At 44.1% G+C, this 22,162-nt stretch overlaps 1 protein-coding gene across 1 annotated transcript in view; it reads left to right on the plus strand.

Moving 5' to 3' along the window:
• LOC147710591 (CDK5 regulatory subunit-associated protein 2-like) overlaps nucleotides 1–22,162 on the plus strand; it is an 883,251-nt gene that overhangs the window by 162,357 nt on the left and 698,732 nt on the right. The window contains exons 9-12 of the mRNA XM_086921269.1: nucleotides 4,440–4,559; nucleotides 7,154–7,246; nucleotides 8,337–8,555; nucleotides 19,365–19,583. Coding sequence (XP_086777395.1) covers nucleotides 4,440–4,559; nucleotides 7,154–7,246; nucleotides 8,337–8,555; nucleotides 19,365–19,583 — 651 coding nt within the window. The remainder of the gene's footprint in view (nucleotides 1–4,439; nucleotides 4,560–7,153; nucleotides 7,247–8,336; nucleotides 8,556–19,364; nucleotides 19,584–22,162) is intronic.

The raw sequence follows: 22,162 nt of genomic DNA on the forward strand, positions 1-22,162 counted from the left end.
GATTGGGCCAGGAGAGTGTGTTACTTTGACATTCTGAGCATGGGTCCTCAACACTGTCTACCTCTTCAGGAGGACCTCCTGACTGAGCAACAGGACAGAGTTTTCACTCAAACCTTCAAGAGTACACCTCCATGTGTGTAGAATTAGGGGCAATGAACTGAGTAGATTTGACTTTGGCAACATTTGGAGCCTGTTGTGAAGACGGGTTGATCCTCTTCATGCCCGACCACCTAATGTTCTGATGTTTCTTTAATCACTGGCATGGCAAGACTTTGATTTGGGCACCTTTATAGCTAATTTGCCAGCCCTTATAAAACTTTCTATGTTTGCTTGACAACCCTTGTTGGTTAGGTCACAGATTGTGATGAGTTTCTTTGAAAGGGCTCTTATATATGTTCTCCTTCGTCTTGATCATGATACAGTGGGACCATTACTTGGTCCTCACATTCTTGATGTACAATGCGCGACTGTTCCCTGAGGTTGGTGAATATTAAGACTGTAAACCTCATTGCGATTGGTTCTGCTTGGTGTGTCAGTCAGATGGAGGCACCGTCAGTTCAACCACCATATAGCACATTCTTCTCTGACACATTGATTTTTCGGACTCTGGCATCTTTTCTACATAATAATATCGCTTTACCTTGTGGGTAAGCCAATCATGCTTTCCACCTTTCTTTTTTGCCACATCCCTTTGAGGAGGAGGAGATGCTTCTTCAATTGGAGCCAATGAGTGTCCTTAGTTTTTACGTAGATCTAGTGCTGGGTGAATGACCAGCTTTTTGTTTGATTCGCTGATCCTAATGAAGGAAGGGCAGTCCAGAACATAAAAATGGCCTGGCCATCCCAAAGGCCTTAGCACTCATTTCAAAAGAGCAATGGTTAGAAGTGTTCCGGTGTGAGATATTTTCCAGACTGCTATGTGGCTGTCGTCCACGCGTTCATTTTTGTCAACTCTTTTTATTGGCATTTCCATTTTCATTTTCAACATCTCATTGCGTGCACCATGTACATCAAAATACTTTGTCAACAGTGTCCAGTTACCAGTGCGCTGACAGTGCAATGTGCTATTAAGGCGCTAATACAATTTCACTCATATGGCAGGTGACTAAGTCTCGGGTGCCCAGATATGTCCGCAGTTTACAAGAGTCATTGCGTCCCATTTCTGCGTGGAGAGACAAGTCTTACACGTGTAATTCAGTTGCAATCGTAACATTTGCAAGAAAACAATAACAACAAGATACGGCATTGTCGCCAGGATTCAGTACAAAACGTCCCCTCATTCCCATCCCCGAGGCCCTCCTCCCCCTCCCTTTTAAAATGTTTTTTGCGTTAGTCCCCTTATTCTGTCTTACCGACTCTCCCCTCCCCCTTATTCTATGCATGTATCACTATTCCAATTACACCCTCGCCACGGCGGGCCCCAGCTTGCATGTCAGTGTTGTTGTTCACCGCACACCCCTCCCCTCTGCTATCCACTCTGCCCACTGAGTCCCTCTCCGCCCCCTCATCTGTGTCAGCCTCTGCCGCCTGCAGTGCCTTGAGCATGCCCTCCCAGCTTTCCGCCATGGGCTCTCTGTGGGGCCCCACTGTTTCCTCTCTCCTAATGGCGGTCCACTCCGCTCGGGCCCACGACAGGAGGGACAAGGTCCACACCTGCACACTGGGCGAGTCACTTGCCTTCCATCTTTTTGTGAGGAGCCGCACTGCTGCGACCATCCCCAGGTCTAGAAAGCGGGCCGACACCTTGTCCTTAGGTGAAGTGGTGCAAGAGAAATTCAGGCCAAATGCAAGGGATTGTGCAGCCAGTGCATTGCGCGAGCCGGGCACTGGTGTCCCTCCAATAGGTACCAAGCCGTGGACAGTGCCACAGAAGGTGAAGGAGATCCGCATCCAGCTCGCCACACCGGGGGCAAGACGCATCCGCCCTGTGGAAGTATTTGTTTATTAAGGCGGGGGTGAGGCCCTGTGGACTATATATACTTGGATCTGGCGAAAGCGCATGTTTCTGGGGATGCGCACCGGGCTTTTGAGTATCCTCTCCCATTCTTTGTCTGCCAGCGCGCCTCCCATATTCGCGCTCCCACTTTCCACAGAGTGGGGACAGATCCAGCTCCGTATGCATACGTAGGGACGCGGCAAACCATTTAATAGGTTGCCTGCCCCTGCCCATGACATGCAGGTATTGCACCGTCAAGTGCTGCGCTGGCTCCTCCGCGATGTCGCCCCATCCAATCGCCATCCGGGCGGTGAGGGACCTGTGCATGAGGAACCCCCGGGGGTGAGCCCAACCTCTGCAACCAGCGTCTCAAAGGGGACCAAGACTCCGTCTTGGTATAAATCGCCTAGCGTCTGAACATCCGCCTCCTGCCGCTGCTCTAGCATGTGGCGTGTGAGAACACCCTCTCCCCCTGGCGAGCCCTCCAGTTGCACTGCAGGCGCGTATGGGAGCACTTTCCTTGTGAGGTACAGTGCCCTGCGGAAGCATATGTGCGCCACCCCTAGCAGTAACGGGGCAGGTCGGGGTCGTCCAAACGTTCATTTCGTATTACTGTGTCATCCCTCAAGTCTGCAGGGAGGGCCATTTTGCCTGCTTAGTCCAGCAGGACTTCTTGCAGTAAATCCACCACTTAGACCTTCCACCTTTTGGGAGGGTAGGGTACTTATTTGTTGCATATTCATAAGGCAAATCTTCTGTCCAGCGCCTTGAGACCCTACGGGTATGTAGTGCGCTCTAGAAATGTCTTTGATTGATTGATTGTTCGAAGTATCCATCAGTCGATCAAGTTACCTACTGTTGGTGATGCTCTCTGGTGGATTTTCTATCTTACAGATTTCCCACTGCCCTCCCTCTGAGTCTATGCTCTCTGAAGTGGTGTTTACGCGTCTTAAAAGTTAGGTTTTACATGCTGTCATGATTACAGTCTGTCACGGTCAAACAATGTCCGAGTTTGTGGAAGAGTTTAAAAAGAAAATTGACATCAGTTTTGTGCTTTCACTTCTGCTGCAGAGTGTGTCGTCACCACCTACTGGCACATGGGAGCAATTGCTGAAAGTTCTGTCTCCAACCTGGAGTCTGGGGAAATTCACAAGTTGCAAAATCTACGATTATAGAGCGTATCCACCAGGAAGAGCTTTACCAAAGATAATCAACTTGCTCTTTAGGGCATTGATTATTTGGGGTAGAGCATGACTATAATGAATGTGTTCTTCATGTCCATTAACACTAATCCTGTTATATATTCGTCAAATTATTGCTCCATCAGTGCATTGTAACTTCAGATCCAGCCACAGTAATAAACCAACAACTCTTTGATTATCCAACCTTGGGTGGATACTTATCTTGAGCATAACCTTCTTTAGGAATTCCCTGTTCATGAGAGGTGACTACCTCTGGCCAAGCCTTATTAGCATAGCTTGTCAGGCAGTGACTTGCCATATGAATGATACCTTCACTTTCCCAGCATTCTGAGCCACTCTTCCGTTTGAAGATTTCTCCACATCTATGTTGAGCTTTGTTCATGACAATTGTATAAATAGATCTGGGTTGGCAGGGGCAGCTATTTGCACGATCTGTTGCTTACAATTTCCGTAGAGTGGGCTAATGTTAACCCCCTTCAACCACTGGCTTATTGAGATCACCCTTTTTTAGCCATTGTATTGAGACGTCACTCACTTCTCAGCCCAGGGTAGCATTTCTCACTTATTTTTTTTGGCTGTTTGGTGTATCATTCCAGCTCACAGAGGGCTTTCACTGTGGCACATGAAGAACTTTTTTTGCATCCAGTGTACTCTAGACATTATACGTTTTGTCACATTGAGTTCTTTATCTTGCACTTGCATTGTAAATAGCCATCAGTCTTTTTACACTGCCGCAAGCTTTACTAAGATCATAACCACCGCTACCAATACTGCAGCCACCAACAATCAGATCACTGCCACTAACATTATCACCAGTACATACATCAGTATCAGCACTACCATTACCAATATCACTGATACCGTTACCACCTATAGCACCACAACTTATACCGCCAACCTCAGTACTTCACACCACCAACACCACCACTACTACTACCATCACTATAAAACATTGGCTTTAATGTGTTATTACATGGAAACATTATTTCTGGATGTATGTGTTTGTAACATTAAACCCAGACCTATTGATTTTTCAGTGCTTGTTGAAATGTTACCACCTGGACAAGTTCCTCTTATGGTATGAACTATTTTGATTTGTCCCACAGATAAAGCGTTTTGGGCAAAACAAACTTTTTTTGCTACTACTGTGATTTAATGGTTGCCTCTCGATAAAAGGTTCCAACTGCCATCTTTATTTTCTAACACTCGTTAAATGCCAGTTAGTACGTTTTATTCGCTTGCTCCTTGTTTTCCAGTGCTCATGGAAAATTGATTTTGTTTGTTATTTATTTTTATTTTAGGCTCTTCAGATTGAACTAAAAACCAAAGCACAGGAACTTGTTGTTGAAAAAAAGAATGGTTTTAAACGAGATAAAACTATTCAAGGACTAACTATGGCTTTAAAGACAAAGGAAAAAGAGGTATGGCTGTGGGCAAAAAATAAATATCTATGCAATGGTGTACCCAATAAAACTGAGCTTGGCTTTCACACCCTGAGCACCATGTATTTAGTGTACATTTGTGCCCTTTACTGTCCAGAACCTCCGTTTCAAATAAAGGAAAATTGTAGTAGAGAAGCCACCCAATAAAAAGAACAGTTACGTATATAAATCCAGCCTGCACAGTATATGTTACATTAGAGTTTGGCAGATGGGGTACAGTGTCAAAAGGTGATGAATATCCCATTAGGCTATTATAAGTGCTGCGGCTATAATGCACTTATACTACAGATGGGTCATCCACCAGATTTGTGCTTCAAACAATAACATTTATGAAGATGGCAGATTTTGTTTGTGATGCACACACACGCCATTGTGTCTAGATATTGAGGTCTGGACATCTTATTTTTATTTGCAACAGTTCTGCTGCCTTTTCATTATTTGTTGAACACTAGTGCAGCTTCTTTGATGGCAAACCATAAACAGACATCTAGTCCATGCATTTGGAGAACTCTTGTCTTGCCTGCAAGACATTTTCCAGGTATGACACGGCATTGACTGGACCTTAACCCAAATAAACTGCCTCTTGCTGGTTTCTCGAAATGACTGTGTATCTTTATCCATTTGGCTTTAGACCTACCCACTTCTGCAGGAGCATCAGTACTATCCAGCAATTAGGCTGCCACTGCTCATGATAAGCTGTATATTTGAACTCCATTCTGTCCCTGAAATAGCACCTAGAACTGTAGACAGCCTCAGTGGGTCCTGTACCTGGCCATTGCTCCTCAGGTGCCACCTCCAATCCCCATAGACACCAGCATTGTTAGAATCTAGCAGTATTTATGAGCTTTAAACATGTCTATAATTTGTTCAGGGAACTGTTGGCAAGATTTCCTGGATCTGTTCATTAGGGGAGTTTTTGGCTGAGACGCAGGTTGGTTCAATGTAGGCCGTGCATTTTACTCCCCTTTTATAGCCACATTATCATACCATAGCCATAATATTTAATTTTCCTTCTTTAAAAAGGTGAGATCACTTTCTTCTCCACCATTGGCCTGACCACCGACCTAGTTGCTTTTCCGGAACTGGTGTTCCTGTAAGACAATGGCATGAGCTCCTCAGCTCTCCATTCGGTACCTTTTCTAGATGGATTACTGTCATTCCCCCCACACCATTCTTGATCCTGTAATAGAGACAGACAAATGCATGACATAATTCATGGCAAACAACCACTGTCTGTAGATCTGTTGAACAGTCCTTCAATTCAGAAATTAAAATTGCAAACAAAACAAATACCTAGGAAAATAAATATTTTTTCATATCTTTTAATATATATCTATACTACTATTATAAAGCGAGAACTGTGAGCCTTTGAGGCGGCTAAACTCGGGAACCACAGCGCCAATCCAAACACCCAATACATCATTGGAATTGTCAGGGTCTGCAGAGTGACATAGGCTACATACCACAAAAAAATATACGTTCCAAAAAAAAGTAGTCCCTTGGAAGTAGCGCCCGCCGTGTGCGCTAACGACGTGCGTGCTGACATCATCAGGAGCGCTTGGAGGAGCGGAGGACAGGAGCGCGGGGAGGAGCGGTGAACTTTGGCGGACTGAAGCGGACTGAGGTAGGTCAAGCAAGGGGAGGAGCGGTTAACTTAGAAGCGTGGGGAGGAGCGGTAAAGTTTGGCGGACTGCCTGCGCGAAGCCTGATTGCCCCCGGACAACGTTGGGGCGGGCTGCTAGTATATACATATACGTATTTGCTGGGGAATCAGCTCATTAGTTGGGAAGAAGAAAGAGGTGGGTGACACCTTTTATGGTGATTCAATTGCTTCTGCTCCTTAGCCCTCAGCTGTTCTCAGTGAGGATCCAACCCAACTACTAATTGTCCAGCAAAGATGGTTAATCATTAGCTCCTTCAGGTTTAAGAACGGACCTGAATACTCTACATGCTCTGTAGCTAGCTGTGCTTAACTTTGGTTCCAGGTATCAGAAACCGTTTTGGGTCCTTCAAGTAGATGTCTGATATACGTGTTTGCAAATTAAGGAAAAATGGGACCAGGAGTACAATTAACGATAAAGCAAGTATTGCTCTCCTCTCAGACCTTCAGCCTGTTTAGCTGTATATTCTGTTGCCTTTAATTGTTCAGTGTGATAAAATACCATCTTTGTCAGCTTAGAAAAGGAATCAATGTACCTAATGTGTGTATGTGATGTGGTTGTGGATTTGGGGGGGGGGGGGGGAAATCACCAAATCCTCTGGTTTTCAACCAGCTTTAGATTCTTAGTAAAATAGTGAATACAATTATTAACATTGCTTTCTATTTTTAGAGTTTTCCCTCATCAGTTTTCCATCTTCTTCCATTAATGTTTTTACCCTTTGATAATTTTGAATGGGAGCGTATAAGGAAACAGTGTATGGTTCTTTTGTTGGCTGACGTATAACTTCTAATCTTAGTAGCATATTTCAATATTCTCGGAATAAGAACTATTATAGATAAGTGCTGTCCACATCATAAATAGATCAGCCTGTTGGTACTCAGGTTTCTGTTTACATGTTTTGTAATCTTGTAGAATGAAGACTTCAGTCAGGAAATAGATGGCTTAAATGCATTGTTGACGAAAGCAAGAGATGCTACACACAAAGCACAGATCCAGAAATTCAAGGTAAAAATATATTCTGAGCGATCTGTGCAGTATTTTAATTATGTTACTATTATTTGCAACTATGAGAAATAATCCAGTTTTGAAGCTTTCATACGTTCACATGCTTGAATATGTTTGTATGTCTGTATGTATGTATATACATATATATGTGTATATATATATATATATATATGTATATGTCTGTGTGTGTGTGTGTGTATGTATGTATATATATATATATATATATATCTAGTTGTAGCTGTACAAGTACAGCCTGTTCTTCCTATCTCCAGTGATGGAATACTTCTCCTTTACACCCTTGTGGCTGCCAGTGTGGTTGAAGGACTAGGACCACCAGCAAAGGTAGAATTATGGTGTGATGCTCTCTGCTCCTTGCTGGGAAGCGTCTGTAATCTGGCATGCTCAGTTTATTTCTCCCAGGCTTATGAGTGTGAACCTACCTGATGTTTTTGGGCATTAGGCGTTGCTGCGATATCTCCATTTTTCATCTTAACACACCACCATGGCCAATGCCCTCCTGTGACTTTATTTTCGACTTTGTCTAATTGTACTTTACTTGCCAGTGGTGGTTTTCACTCCTTATCTTAATGTGAAAGCCAATGGCACCGCTACCCAGCTAAGATACTTTTGAATCTGACTTTGGGCCTAGCATAAGTAAACCTACAGCCACTCCGAGGTCTTATGCCCCTAAAGAGTAAGAAATAAAATTTTGCTTTGTTTGTCAAAAGATGCATTTTTGGATTTGTATGGATTTCTGTGATAAGAACCCACTTCACCTTATATGGTCCAGCCGGGACCGAACAGAGAAATTGTAATCAATGTGTTTGAAAGTAGCTAACTGTGGAAAAGCTGATTTTTTTTGTAAATGCCACCACTTAGTAACCTAGTGTACGTAAATGTGAAACCTGTGTTGTTAGGTTTGATTATTGATGCATACTTGGGGAGTTGTTTGGGTACAAAGAGCTTGACATTAATGTAGTCTTGCTAGTCTCACTCTAAAGTATCTTCCTTAGTCCTACCCAAAGTATCTTCAATCAGTCCTACCCAGAGCTGTGTAAATATAATTTTGCTAATTCAGAGTATGTTTCAGGGTGTGGAAGATTATCAAACAATATTAATGGAAAAAGAAACCCTCATTGGAGAGCTACGTGATGATTGCCATGCAAAGGAAATTGAGAACCGCAAACTGCAGGCTGTCATAAAAAGGAAAGACCAGGAACTTCATTCTGTGCATAAAGACAAGGCACTATTGGAGAAGGATCTTGATGAGGTGCAGCAGCTGAAGAAAAAAGATCACAAAACACTTAATGTAAGTACTTATTTATGAAGTATAAAAAGTTGTTTGCTATTTTGTTCCTTACAGGTTGCTTCCTTTAGTTTTTCCACTACATTTTCAATTTAACAAAAATGTTAATGTTCGAGGCATGTGGGCTGCTGAATTCATATCTGTGCGTAGATCGCCGCCTAGTGTTGGGTCCGGATGATCGCACATTGTTGTCCTGGAAGAGTCTTCGAAGTATCACGAGATAGGTGGCTCCTCCCCTGGACTACAGTGCGCATGGGCATCGACTCCATCCTTAGATTGTTTTTTTCCGCCATTGGGTTCGAATGTATATTGGTTCCCTCTAGTCGGAATCGATAAAAAACTTTCTTAAGACCAAACGGTCTTTAGTTTTCTTCGTCAGTATAGTCTTGCGTTCGGTGCCTAACTTCCAGCTCGGTTCCGAGCCGGATTCCATACACCCGCGTGCTTTCGGCGCGGAGGGCCCAGTCGACGCCTCAGACCCTATCGACTGTTCATCATGGACCGAAGTCCGTTCAAGAGATGTCCCGTCTGCAACTCAAAGTATCCCTACATCGACGTCCACCCGGTGTGCAACAAGTGTCTGTCGCCGGACCATGACGAAGCCAGCTGCATGGCTTGTTCCCGCTTCAGGTCCAAGAAGACGCTTAAGCATCGACGCGCTGAGCGCCAGCAGGCCCAGCACACTGCACCGGCGCCTGCGGACATTTTCGATGCCGGGGATGTCAAAGATGAAGCTAACAGGGACATCAGTGACAACCTGTCGAATCCCGCGTCTGAAGTAGACTACAACTACGACGCGGACGCCGAAATGTTCGAAGCTGAAGAAGTCGTCGACGAGGTAGGGGACGACGACGGGGCCATGGAGGATAGCTCGTACGATGAGCTACCTCGCACTGACACTGGGCCCGTACCGATTCATAAGGCTCAGGTCGAGGGATCGCCACTAGGCCTTACCCAAGATCTTGCAATGGGTTCTACGGCCCCGCCTTCGGGCTCGGCCACGGACATTACTATTGAGCCGCACCCTGCAGAATCGAAACCGAAAGTGAAACCAACGGTCTCGACACAAGCAACAACACTGGTGCCCACCTCGAAACAGAAAGTGCGCATTACCTTGGTCGGCTCCAAGGCCTCGGAGCCCTCGGCGCCGAAGAAGCAAAAGGGTGTTGTCGATACGAAGGCTCCAGTCAAGGGCGTCGAGACGAAGTCTGCCGCGCCGAAGACTAAAGTCAATGTGGTCGAGCCGAGTAAATCGGCGCCGAAGGCGGTCGACACCAACAAAGGACTCGGTGATCCGAAGGTTCTCGAGACTCCGCGTCAACAAGACAAGGCCAAGAGCGGCGCACCCCGAGAGTCCACGCCTAGTGGTGCCTCGAAGGCTCCCGTCGACTCGGCGCGGCCGTCCGCCGCTTTCACCAAGCAAGTGACGGACTCCCTACAGCGCATCAAGGAGAAGGCCTCGGCTGTCGGAACGAGAGATCCTCCGCCTTCGAAGCCGGTCGAGAAACCTCACAAGGCGTCGACGCCCATCCACTTCACGTTGCCGCCGAAGGCTTTCACCCCTAGAGTGGTCGCCAGAGTGCCCGAGAAGGTGTCCTCGGTGCCGAAGTCGTCGACGGTGGTTCCCACCTTAAAGCCTCTGCAATCTTCGGTGGAAGACCACCAAGAACATTTTATTGATGCCGAAACGGGCAGACTTTCCCTCCACAAGCGAAAGATTGCCCTGGAACAACCCATGGAGTCCTACAAGATTCCTCCGAAGAAGAAGAAGGACTCTGCTTCGACTCCTGTCCTTGTGGAACCACTTTCTCCACAGGCCCATAATGTCTCGCCCACTTACTCTGACGTGGACGCTGGGGAGGGCGAAGATGAGGATGAGTACAGCTATCCTGTCTACACAGACCCTGATGATATCAATGAACCCTGGGCTGCTGGTGCTGACCCAGGTGATCCCCATTCTACCCAAGACACTCAACTTTATTCTGTAAAGACATCCCCTACAGAGGATTCAGCAGCGTTCAATGCCCTCATTGAACGGGCGGCTAAAAACCACGACGTCCAGCTCCATGCTGACCCCATTGACGTGGATTTTCTTTTTGATACCTTTTCAGTCTCAGAAAGAACTGTAAAAACTCTGCCTATGTTAAAAGGTGTCTTAAAACATGCTGGAGAGATCTTTAAAGAGCCTACCAGAGCCAGGGTTATAAACCCTAGGATCGAGAAAAAGTATAAACCAGCGCCTACTTATCCTACTTACATTAAAGGGCAGCTGCCTTTGGACTCTCTTGTCGTCTCCAATTCCCGGAAGAGGGCTAATTCTCAGACGACGGGTGATGCTCCTTCCCCAGACAAGGAATCTAAGGTGTTTGAGGCATCAGGGAAAAGGGTAGCAGCTCAAGCGGCCAACATCTGGTGACAAGGGGTCACTGCTTGCTGGTGGCAGAGGATCTGGAGTTGTTGTTTCCACGACCCCTGCCCTTGTAAATTGGTTTAATTAGGGATGAACTCTCACAGGAGTCCAACACACGCACCAAGGAGCAAAATATAAGACAACTAATATATCTGTTTAAAAGGAAGATTAATCAACAAATGCATGCGAGTACACTAATAAAGTATCACAAAAACCAACGCATACCCCGGGGTCTCAGGATTGCCCTAAAACCTTCTCTTTGTAAGAACTCAAAAAAGTTTCAAGAAAGATGGTACGAAATACTAAACAAATGCTCGCTTGATCTCATTCTCTTGACAATAGAGGAATTATCGGAAATCTTGGAGGAACTTACGAAAGAAATAGCAGAAACACAAAACGAATTATCTAGTCTAATGACTAAAGATGAACTAACCAAAATATTGGAGGACATACAGATCCAAATGGATAAACATACTAAAGACTTAAGCGAGAGAAAAATTTGTAAATACAAACGGGACACATTTGATTACCGTTTGGGAGAGGTTTACACTTGGCCAGAGATCTACTCAAGAAAACGAGCCAATAAACCATATACATCACAAACAGAAACATCCTCTTTGGATAGTGACTCCACACAGAGAAGGAGACAAACAACATCTACAACCAAATCAACTGAACAACCTACAACCAACAATTTGCAACCATCTACAAGTACAGACTTAGTACAAAGCACACAACCGACAGTCCTCATTCAAATTCAACAGAGTCATTTTTTGGAACAGGGTCAAGCACAAAGAGGCGACCCAGGAGAGGACAGAACAAAAGAACAAGAAAAAGAAAAAGAGAAGGAGAAAGAAGCACCAGTCACGAGGAGCACAACAGGCTCCAACAAGGAGAAGAAAAAAACACCGAAGACCAATTAGTTATTAACATCAGCAATCATCCATTAAACCATTACGAAAAACGACTATTACAAAAAGGCACATCGTTTGTACCGACTCATACAACTGACGATCTAGAGCTGGAAGTCAGCTTTTTCAAACTGATGCTTAAACTACGTCTACGACATTTTTTTGACAACATCTTACCTAAACCAACAATACAAGAAACAGATCAACTGCAAGGCTTACGCCCCACCAGTTCCTTTCAAGCACCTATTAGTCACAAAACCATTGATATCTTTGAAAAGATGGTGAAACAAGATCTAATCAAAATAAAACATCAACAACACACAAATAAAAATATCACTCAGAAGGATTTGGACACCCTCAAAAAACTATCTAACAATGAAAAAATCATCTGCACAAAAGCATAGTCATAATGGATCGAGAGAAATATGAACAAAAAGTATTGGAACATGTGAATGACACCAACACATATATGAGACTTGATCAAAACCCGAGCATGGAATTCTCACAAAACTTGAAAATGATCATAAACAAAGCATATGAGATGGGTGTGATCAATGACAGAACGAAGAAATTCCTACTGAAAGGCAATCCTAAAAGTCCGACACTAAATATGGTTCCAAAAATCCACAAAAACTTATTGGACCCACCTTTAAGACCAATAGTATCCACCAGGGGTAGTATGCACGAACCCATAGGACAACTACTAGATAAATATTTACAACCTCTAGTTAAAAACATGGCAACATACATAAAGGATACTACCGAATTCATACTGAAATTAGAGACAATCAAAATTGAACCAGATGAACAGATAACACTATGCACAGCAGACGTACGTTCATTATATACAAGCATACCCCACTCCATGGGTATAGAAGCTATTGAAAAAGCCCTTATGAGCACAGACCTGGATGTGAACTTTCAAACTTTTCTAATACCAAAGCTATTTCAAATATAATGACAAGTGGTATCTTCAATTGGCTGGCACTGCCATGGGCAATTCGGCAGCGCCGGTATATGCGAATCTCTTTATGAAGTTTTATGAAGAAAAGCACATACTCTCTAAAACATAATGGCGTAAAAATTTAAAACTCTTCATTCGATATATCGATGACATCTTCATAATCTGGTCAAGCTCCAAAGAAGAACTACATGAAGCTTTGACAGAGTTTAATCAAGTGGATGAAAGAATTCAACTAACCTGGGAAATATCCAATACCACCATCACATTCCTGGATGTCAAAGTAAACCGCACACATAAAGACCTTGAAACTGATCTTTATATCAAGAGTACAGACAGAAACAATATGCTTCATTATAGCAGTTTCCACTAACACAACCTAAAGAGATTTCTACCTTTTTCTCAGATGGCCAGAATAAAAAGAATCACGTCTGAACCCACTGTGTTGCAAAAAAGAATAACGGAAATGGAGAACAAATTTAAACAGAGAGGATACCCAGAACATATCATGGAAGAATCTAAACAAAAACTTGAACAAATAGACAGAAGGTCTCTGTTACAACCGAGTCAATCAAGAGAGCAAACCAGGATTGTTGCCATATCTAAGTTTTCAACATCAAGTTACAAATTTAAAAAGACCATACTTAAACATTGGCGAATGCTCACCTTGGAACTTGATTTCAATAATTGTTTTAAAGATCCACCGTTATTTGCATTTACCAGAACCAAAAACATAGGGGAACATAGGGGAAATGATTCAACCACGGACGTCCACAACAGAAATCTTCAATGGAACCAAACCATGCCATAATTGTGGACATTGTAATAACATCATTAGAGGCAATAAAATCAATCATCCCATGAAAGGTCAGGAAATCAAGTTAAGAGTCAACACAACCTGTGATTCGTCTAATGTAATATATGGTTTAAAGTGTCCTTGTGGCAAACTATTGGCAAGACGGAACGCCGCATCAAAGTGAGAATTACAGAACCTAAATCGAACATACGCCTAAAGAATGTGAAATCCACAGTTGCAATGCATTTTATGGAATTAAAACACAATATTGCACAGCTGAAATTTTTGATTCTAGAAAATATCAAAAAGATGGAAGGCAGAGACAATACTAAATACCCACTTCAAAGAGAGAATTCATGGATATATAGACTGTGTACTCAAAAACCTTTTGGACTCAATGAAAGGATAGAGTTTTCATGCTACTTATAATCTATAAATTTGCTCCAGTGCCTTACCTTGGCACCCCTGTGTATGTTTACACTGTACATTCACAACACAACATACCCACTTAGCACTAAACCTGATAGTCTCCATATAGCTCACCATACTAGAACACTACATCTTTTCCTTTTCTTTCCTCCCGTACATCGGTTCCCGACCGCCATAAGTCATCTCATGTTTTGAATTTTCCAATTATCGAGCAATTTTCTGGACTTTACAACGTAAACAACCTATTTCACCTATTTTTGCAATTTCCTTTCTAATATTTAACAAAACAGAGCTTCCACATGAGCCGGTCAGACCATAGTCTTTTCTCAGTTTTCAGTTAACACGTGATCGCAATCACTTTTGAAAACATAAACCCGACGGCAACAATGTTGCCGAAAGAAGCAGAGAACGACACAGAAGCCGCGTTCGCGCTTACTCAGACCCTCGCTCTTCTAACGCCAGGTCAGTTTGCCCAAAACAAACCCTGCACGCTACGTTGTATTCAACTACGCTGAACTAGTTAACTATTTCACACAGTCGAATAAAGAACTTTGAATTGAATAGTTAACTCATTCCTTGCATTTTTTCTTTTATTTTCATCCAGCATTAGAGTTTAGAACATTGAAAGACAGGCATTTAAGTTGCCATTTCACTTATCATTTTTTCTATATGCCATTATGAATGTGACAAACAAACGATTCTATCATTAAGGTTGCTGTTATTTTCTCATGTCATAAGAACACATGTTTTATGTTGAGAACTAAGTGACATTTATATGTTTATCTTTACAGTGTTATTCCCTGACGAAGGGCTCGAAATGCAGCCCGAAATGCATTGGATATTATGTATAATAATGATGCCTCATTGAAGAAAAATGTGAAATTACAATTCATTGAATATGCGTTAATGAATATTCGTTGAAAAAAGAGAATATCTACAAATTAATGAAGTCATAAACTGAATAAACTGTGTGGAATCCTCTGATTATAAGAGGAGAAAATAGTGTTCCCAAGGGGATGGTCCCAGTGACCCACTAGAATCACACATTTCACCGCTCACATGTCCAACACCATTCACCTCCTTCACGATCTGGGCTTCTCACTGAATTACCCAAAGTCCCACCTCCAACCCGCCCACATACGGCAGTATCTGGGTGCGACGATAAACACTCTGGCAGCCACAGCACAGCCAAATTCAGTGAGAGTCAACAGCATTCAATCGCTGATACAACGATTCAAACCCCAACACTCGCTTCCAGCGCGAGTGTTCATGCAGTTGATAGGCATGATGGCCTCCTGCATCTCCATAGTCCCGCACGCGAGACTACATATGCGTCCGCTTCAGGAGTGCCTAGCGCGTCAGTGGACTAGGCTCACCGGCAGTTGAAAGACCTAGTGTTGGTGAGCGGTCGGGCGTACAACTCTCTGCATTGGTGGAATCCACGAAACCTTTGCAAGGGACGACCGTTCTGAGAGCCTGTGCCACAGATCATCCTGACAACGGACGCTTCTCTCCAGCTATGGGGAGCTCATGTACTCCATTACACTGTGCAGGGACTATGGACACAACAGCAACGGAAGATGCACATGTTATGTTATGTTATGTTATGTTATTGGTTTTTATACCGCGCACAGCTGCCCCAGCAAAGGGGCGTCCTGGCGCCAGGAAAGGTAAACACAACATCACAGAACGCAGCAAAGTCAGGAAAAATTAATTAAAAAGAAAAGTTTTGATGGCACGTCTGAATAGCAGTAAATCCTCCATAGCTCGGATTTCACTGGGAAGAGAGTTCCACAATTTGGCCGCCACTACCCGGAAGGAGCGGCCACCCATCCTGCTCAGCAGAAAGCGTGGAACAACAGACAAATTCTGACCCATCGATCTCAAGGATCGAGAAGGAACATATGGGGTCAGTAAATTCATCAAAATAGGTGGAGCCATACCTTTCAGAATTTTAAAAGCTAGGCAGAGCACCTTAAACTCGATCCGACGAGCGACAGGCAGCCAATGGAGCGATTGCAATGCTCTGGACACCGAGCAACGACGGGGCAATCCTAGTACCGCTCTTGCTGCGGCATTCTGCACTCGTTGCAGCCGCATGAGTTCTGCCTTGTTCGTACCTGCTAGTAGGACACTGGCATAATCTATCCTGGATAGGATCGAGGCCTGAACTACAAGCTGTCTAGTGGGGGCATCGAAGAATTTAAGCACCGGCCTGATACCCCTGATTATGCCGAAACAGGAAGCAGCCACCCTCTTAGTTTGGCAGATGAAGCTCAATGTGGGGTCCAGCCCAACCCCGAGATTTTTTATCTCAATGGCAGGAGAAGGAATCGTTCCTAGCTCGGGGGGCCACCAGTTGTCATTCCACCATCCAGGTTGCTTTCCAACCACCATCACCTCGGTCTTCTTTGTGTTCAATTGGAGGCAGTTTAGGTTCATCCAATTGGCCACCGCACGTAGCCCCTCACAAAAGTTGAGGGCGTCCACAGCTGAGTCCCCACTTAGTGTGACCGCCAGCTGCGTGTCGTCCGCATAGGACACCATTGTCAGGCCCCAGCGTTTGACTACCGCAGCCAGCGGGCTCACATATAGGTTAAAAAGAGTGGGGCTCAAAGATGAACCCTGTGGGACTCCCAAGGTGAGCGGGTGAGAGGTGGATTTGCCAGGTGGTATTGCAACCTGAAAGGATCTGTTGGTAAGGAAAGAGCGGAACAACCCTAGAGCCGAACCCCTAACCCCAGCTTCCGCTAGCCTTCGCAATAGGATCTCGTGGGACACCGTATCGAAGGCGGCACTCAGGTCTAAGAGCAAGAGTGCCGCTGTTCGTCCGGTGTCCAGCACGGAGCGCAGATGTTCAACCATGTATAACAAGGCAGTCTCCGTGCTGTGGCCTGCAGGAAATCCATTTTGCGTGGGATCCAAGATGTTAGCTTTGGCAAGATGGTCGGCCAGGATCCTATTCACGTGGGCTTCGGTGATTTTAGCAGGCCACGGCAGCAGTGAGATGGGGCGATAGTTCTCGGGTTTTACAGGATCTAGGGTAGGCTTTTTTAGGATGGGAGTAACTACCGCTTGCTTCCACTTGGTGAGCACCATCCCTGAAGCCAAAGACGTGTTAATAAGGGCCAACAAGGGAGAACGACATATTGCCTGCATGTTTTTGAACTGAGTCGGTATGAGGGGGTCTGCTGGGGAGCCAGATTTGATTTTTTGGCTCAATAGATCGAAACCCTCCTCAGAAAGGGGGGCCAGCATATCCAAAGTCGGAGCATTGCCCTTTGGACCGACATCTAAGTCCGAGTGGTGCACGGCAGTTGGGAAGGTGCGATAGATTGTATGCACCTTTTGGACAAAGAAAGAGGCCAGACTCTCGCAATGAGGGTCTGTACAGATTTCTGCAGCAGAGGCCCTCTTAGTCGTCAGGTCTTTTAGGACCTTGAAGATAAGTTTAGAGGGGTTAGGGCTGTTCCGGAACTCCTGCGCATAATATGCAGCACGCGTTCGGCAGACCGCTCTATGATATGCCTTGGATAAAGTAAGATAGCAGGATTTGCGCACGGGATCATAGGCTTTCCTCCATTGCCTTTCTGCTTGCCTGCACTCTCTCTTGAGAGACGCCAAGGTCTCATCATACCACGGGCTATGCGCCTTAGTACGGCACTTGGAGCGTACCAGGGGAATAAGGGAATCCAGGGCCGTTTCAATCCAATTGCAGAAAGAGTCATACCCTCCGTCGACATCCGAAAAGGTAGGTAGGGGAGTCTTTCCAAGTAGAGAGTGAAAATCTTCTAGTTTTAGTTTGCTCCACTGGCGAGAAAAAGAGGTTTTGTTCTGTGCCACAAAGATAGGGTCTGCCACAGGAATAGCTGTCTTCACCAACATATGATCAGTCCATGTCAACGGGACAGGTGGATACATAGTTATGTCCTCTAAGGTGGTGAAGAACGGGTCCAGTGTATGGCCGCCTGAGTGGGTGGGGGATATCACTCTTTGTAGGAGCTGCAAGGCTTCTAGGTCGGCTAGGCAGCTCTTGATAGCAGGTTGGAATGTGCAATCAAAATGCAGGTTGAGATCGCCTACCACATTAAAATTAGCACAGCTAAGCGCTTCTATGCTAATGACGTCCGGGAGAGCGGCCCTAAAGGCGGCTTCGCAGCCCGGAGGCCGGTATATTAGGAGACCTGAGAAGCTGTAACAATGGGAAAGAGAAATTCTAAAACGGGCACATTCGCAGCCCAAGAGTTTTAGTTCTTTCCGTTCGCAGGGAAAACAACGTTTCACTGCCATCGCAATGCCACCCCCTCTTGAGCCGCGGTTAAGAGTGGCCACTGTATATTCTGGGGGGAAAGCAAGATTTAGAATCGCGATGTCGGCATCCTGAAGCCAGGTCTCGGTCATGAAGAACACATCTGGGGAGTCGTTAGTCACAATATCAAAGATCTCCGCCTGATGTTTGACCAGAGATCTGTTCTGGAACTGATGGCAATCTTCATGGCACTAAAGGCCTTCAAAGTACATCTGTGCAACAAGGTCGTGTTGATCCGGACGGACAACATGACAGCCATGTACTACATTTAGAAGCAGGGAGGAACACACTCTCCACATCTGTCTCATCTGGCTCAGAGCATGTGGAAGTGGGCCATTCAGAGAAACATCTTCCTCATGGCAGAACACCTCCCAGGCAAGGACAATCAGATGGCGGACCTGCTCAGCAGGTACAGCCACCAGATGCACGAGTGGGAGATACATCCATCAGTACTCCACCGTACTTCCAAAAGTGGGGTCATCCAGAGATAGACCTGTTCTCCACAAGGGAGAACGCAAAATGCCAAAGCCCACATCTCTAGATGCAGAAGCAAAAACTTATTTTATACTTTAAAATTGGTCAGTTATTTTGTGTACTTGTGTACTGTATAATGATCTGTAAAGGCAAATGTTTAAATATGTTTGTGAATAGCTGAACTCGTGTCTGTGTGTGGACTTGGGTTGGCATAGCCCAGACAGGAACTGAGCCGAGTCTATGAGATCAGTCATATTTTAAAAACAAATACCAGTGAGAGCTGCACCTACATCTGTACTTCAATCACAAAGTGTACTAGTTATACAACTATCATTAATATTATATGGTTATCTATTAGCCAACAGTTACGTTTTGATTATTGAAGAAGAGTAGATGATTTGAAGACCTCACAGCTTGGGCAACTATTGTGCTCAAAGTCTCGGTCCTAAGTATCTTCCTCTCTCCTAATGCAGGGTCTTGAAAATAAAATTTTGCTTATTCAAACTGTTTTTATTGTTTCAGGGTGTGGAAAATGATCAAACAATTTCAATGGAAAAAGAATCCCTTGTTGGTGAGCTAAGGGACGATTGTCATGCAAAAGAGAAGGAGAATCGCAAGTTGCAGGCAATCATCAAGAGGAAAGATCTGGAAATTCAGACTCTGCATCAAGAAAAATTGCAAATGGAGAAAGATTTTGATGAGGTTCAGCTGCAGAAAAGCAGAGGTGACAAAACAATTAATGTATGTACCTATTTCCAAAGTTTTTATACAGGTTATTCACTCTTTACTGTTCCAGACTATTTACATTATATTTTTCATGTCATTTTTTTATATCACCAAAATCCCAATTTCTTTGTAGTTTTTTTCATTTGAAAATGCTTCAGTTTATCATAGTAGTGGAATGTGTGTGTTTTACACATTAGTAACAGCATGCATGTGAAGCTGTGAATATACCCAATTTTGTAAACATTGAATTCATTGTTTTTCATATTCCTTATACATAGTCAGGTTGTAGACATATCCAGGCGATCTGGTCAATTTTGATTATGCACACAATTTTATTATATTTCTAAAAGAGCAAATCTCTTTGTATTGAAAGATAGGTAGCACATTCTACGCCTTTAAGTTATTAATAAAAAATGCCTGCTCACAGGCAGCATGTGATGCTATGGAATTTACAAATGCATACAGTCCACCTCTTTCAGTTCAAGAATTTCCCAATATGTTTTGTGACTTTGATATATAAGCATCTTATTCAGTAAAATGATGTGCATCTAGCATTAGATATCGGCTGTTAATATTAATTGATGGATTTAACCGGGAGGCAGTGTAACTGATATTTGTGCACCTATTAAGGCTCAAAGTCCAAAAGATGGAGGCTAGGGTGGAGGTTGTATGTGGAGGTCCTTCATCTTGTGACATTATTCAGGGAAGTTGCCTTTACTACATGACTGTCTACCTCGGCCAATAGCTAAGAGACATTGCATCTACTTAAAGGAGAGTTCTCTGGCAGCATTGAGAACTTTCCTTTATGAAAGGAAGATTTCACAGAACGTCAATGCTGGCTTTGTCCACTGCTTCCACAATGGCTGCAATTTACCTGCTGAGACTGGATCCTTAGATTCTATTGACACAGCTGCAGATATTCATAAGCAATCAAATTCACCACCTAGAACTTTTACTGTGCTGATGCTGGGCAAACATGATAGCAGTAGAACCACACAGATTGACCCCTGGCCTCCGCATTTGAAGGGTACAGTAGTTACATTATATGCAGCCTCTGCTGTTTAGTTACATGATTGTACCTGTAGATAGATAACATGACATTTTAATGTTCTAATCAAAACAGACTTCTTGACCTCATAATCATTTAGCAACTCATCCAATAAATGGGTAACGTCAGAAACCTGCTTTAATATCTATCGATCTGTAGGTGTAGGTATAAGTATAGATATAAATATAAAGATTCCCATAATCTTCCCCTAACCTCCCTACCAAACAAATATCCTGTCCCAGTGCCATTTAATACCTATTAGGAACACAGTGTGATCTTATGTCTTAGATTTCATTTCCTGGTTCCTGGTCTGTCACAGTCTAAGACCTTGAGTGGATTGCTTGGCGAAGGGCAGCATTCTCAGTCCTTAACTGGTCCAAATCCAGAGCGGAGAATCCAGGAAGATTGGGCTATAATCCCAATGTTTAAACCTGTCTTGGTTCTCAGTGCGAATGAGTCTGAGTCTACTGAGATTGTTGGTCTTCTGCATCCTGCTGGCTAAACATATCAGATGACTCATGTGAGCTCTGCAGTTGAACTTCAAATTCCAGTGGGCACAGCACAAGAGAATCTATTGTTTTTTTTCTATATTTTGGAGTAGATTGCAAATGATCTGCAGTGGGTCTGTGGCTGATTCCTCTCCCTTTCCCACCCAATTTTGACAATGGTGATGGATGCATCACTTGTGGGTTGGGTGAAGGTAAGAGGTCTATGGTCTTTGACTATGCTCCGACTCCACATCAGTTTGTTGGACTTGAGAATGATTCGCTTGATTTTGACGGCCTTCCTTGCCACCGTCAATGTGTGGCTAGTGGAGATGCTCATGGACAACACAGCTACCTTATGGTACTGCAACAAGAAGGGCGGGGTCTTGGGTCCTGTCACAAAAGAAGGATGTGCTGTTCCTTCTAAAAAGTATTAAAGTTAACACCATTTGTGTACCCTAATGATTGTCTGGTTTGACAGGATATTGAAAATATTGAAGCAAGAGCCCATTCCCACTCCTAGAGGTGGCATACTTTATCATCATGGTAGCTCCTTGTTTGGCCGGCGCTGCAATGACCCTTTAGTTAAATCACCAGTTTCGATTACATTTTTGAAAGGTTTGCAACATTTATTTACTCCAAAACACTTTGTGGGACTTGAACTTAGTTCCTACTTTTTTGATGTGCACCTCTTTTGAGCTGCTACACAGTTGTCTATTAGGGTTTGGAGATTTGTAGAACTCACTCACCTGGGAGAGTATCCTGGTACTGAGCAGATGTGAGGCTAACCACACTTAGGACCTGGTGTTACTATTCAAAAAGCCAGGTCTTCAACTTCTTGTGGAATTAAAGAAGTGAGGAGAAGGCGCTTCTGTGTAGCAGCAGCTCGTTCCATGCTCTAGGAGTGATGTAGTTTAAGGCTCGACTGCTGGATATGGTTTTCCATGTATGTGGGATTTGTGTAAGTTGGAGTCCAGGAGAGTGGAGGTGCCTGGAAGGTTTGTAAAAGCAGATGTGATTTTTGAGGTATGCTGGTGCCTGTGACCTGCCTTGACGGGTCC

The sequence above is a fragment of the Lissotriton vulgaris genome, chromosome 5 (genome assembly GCF_964263255.1).
Source record: "Lissotriton vulgaris chromosome 5, aLisVul1.2, whole genome shotgun sequence".
In the NCBI taxonomy this organism is placed as follows: Eukaryota; Metazoa; Chordata; class Amphibia; order Caudata; family Salamandridae; genus Lissotriton; species Lissotriton vulgaris.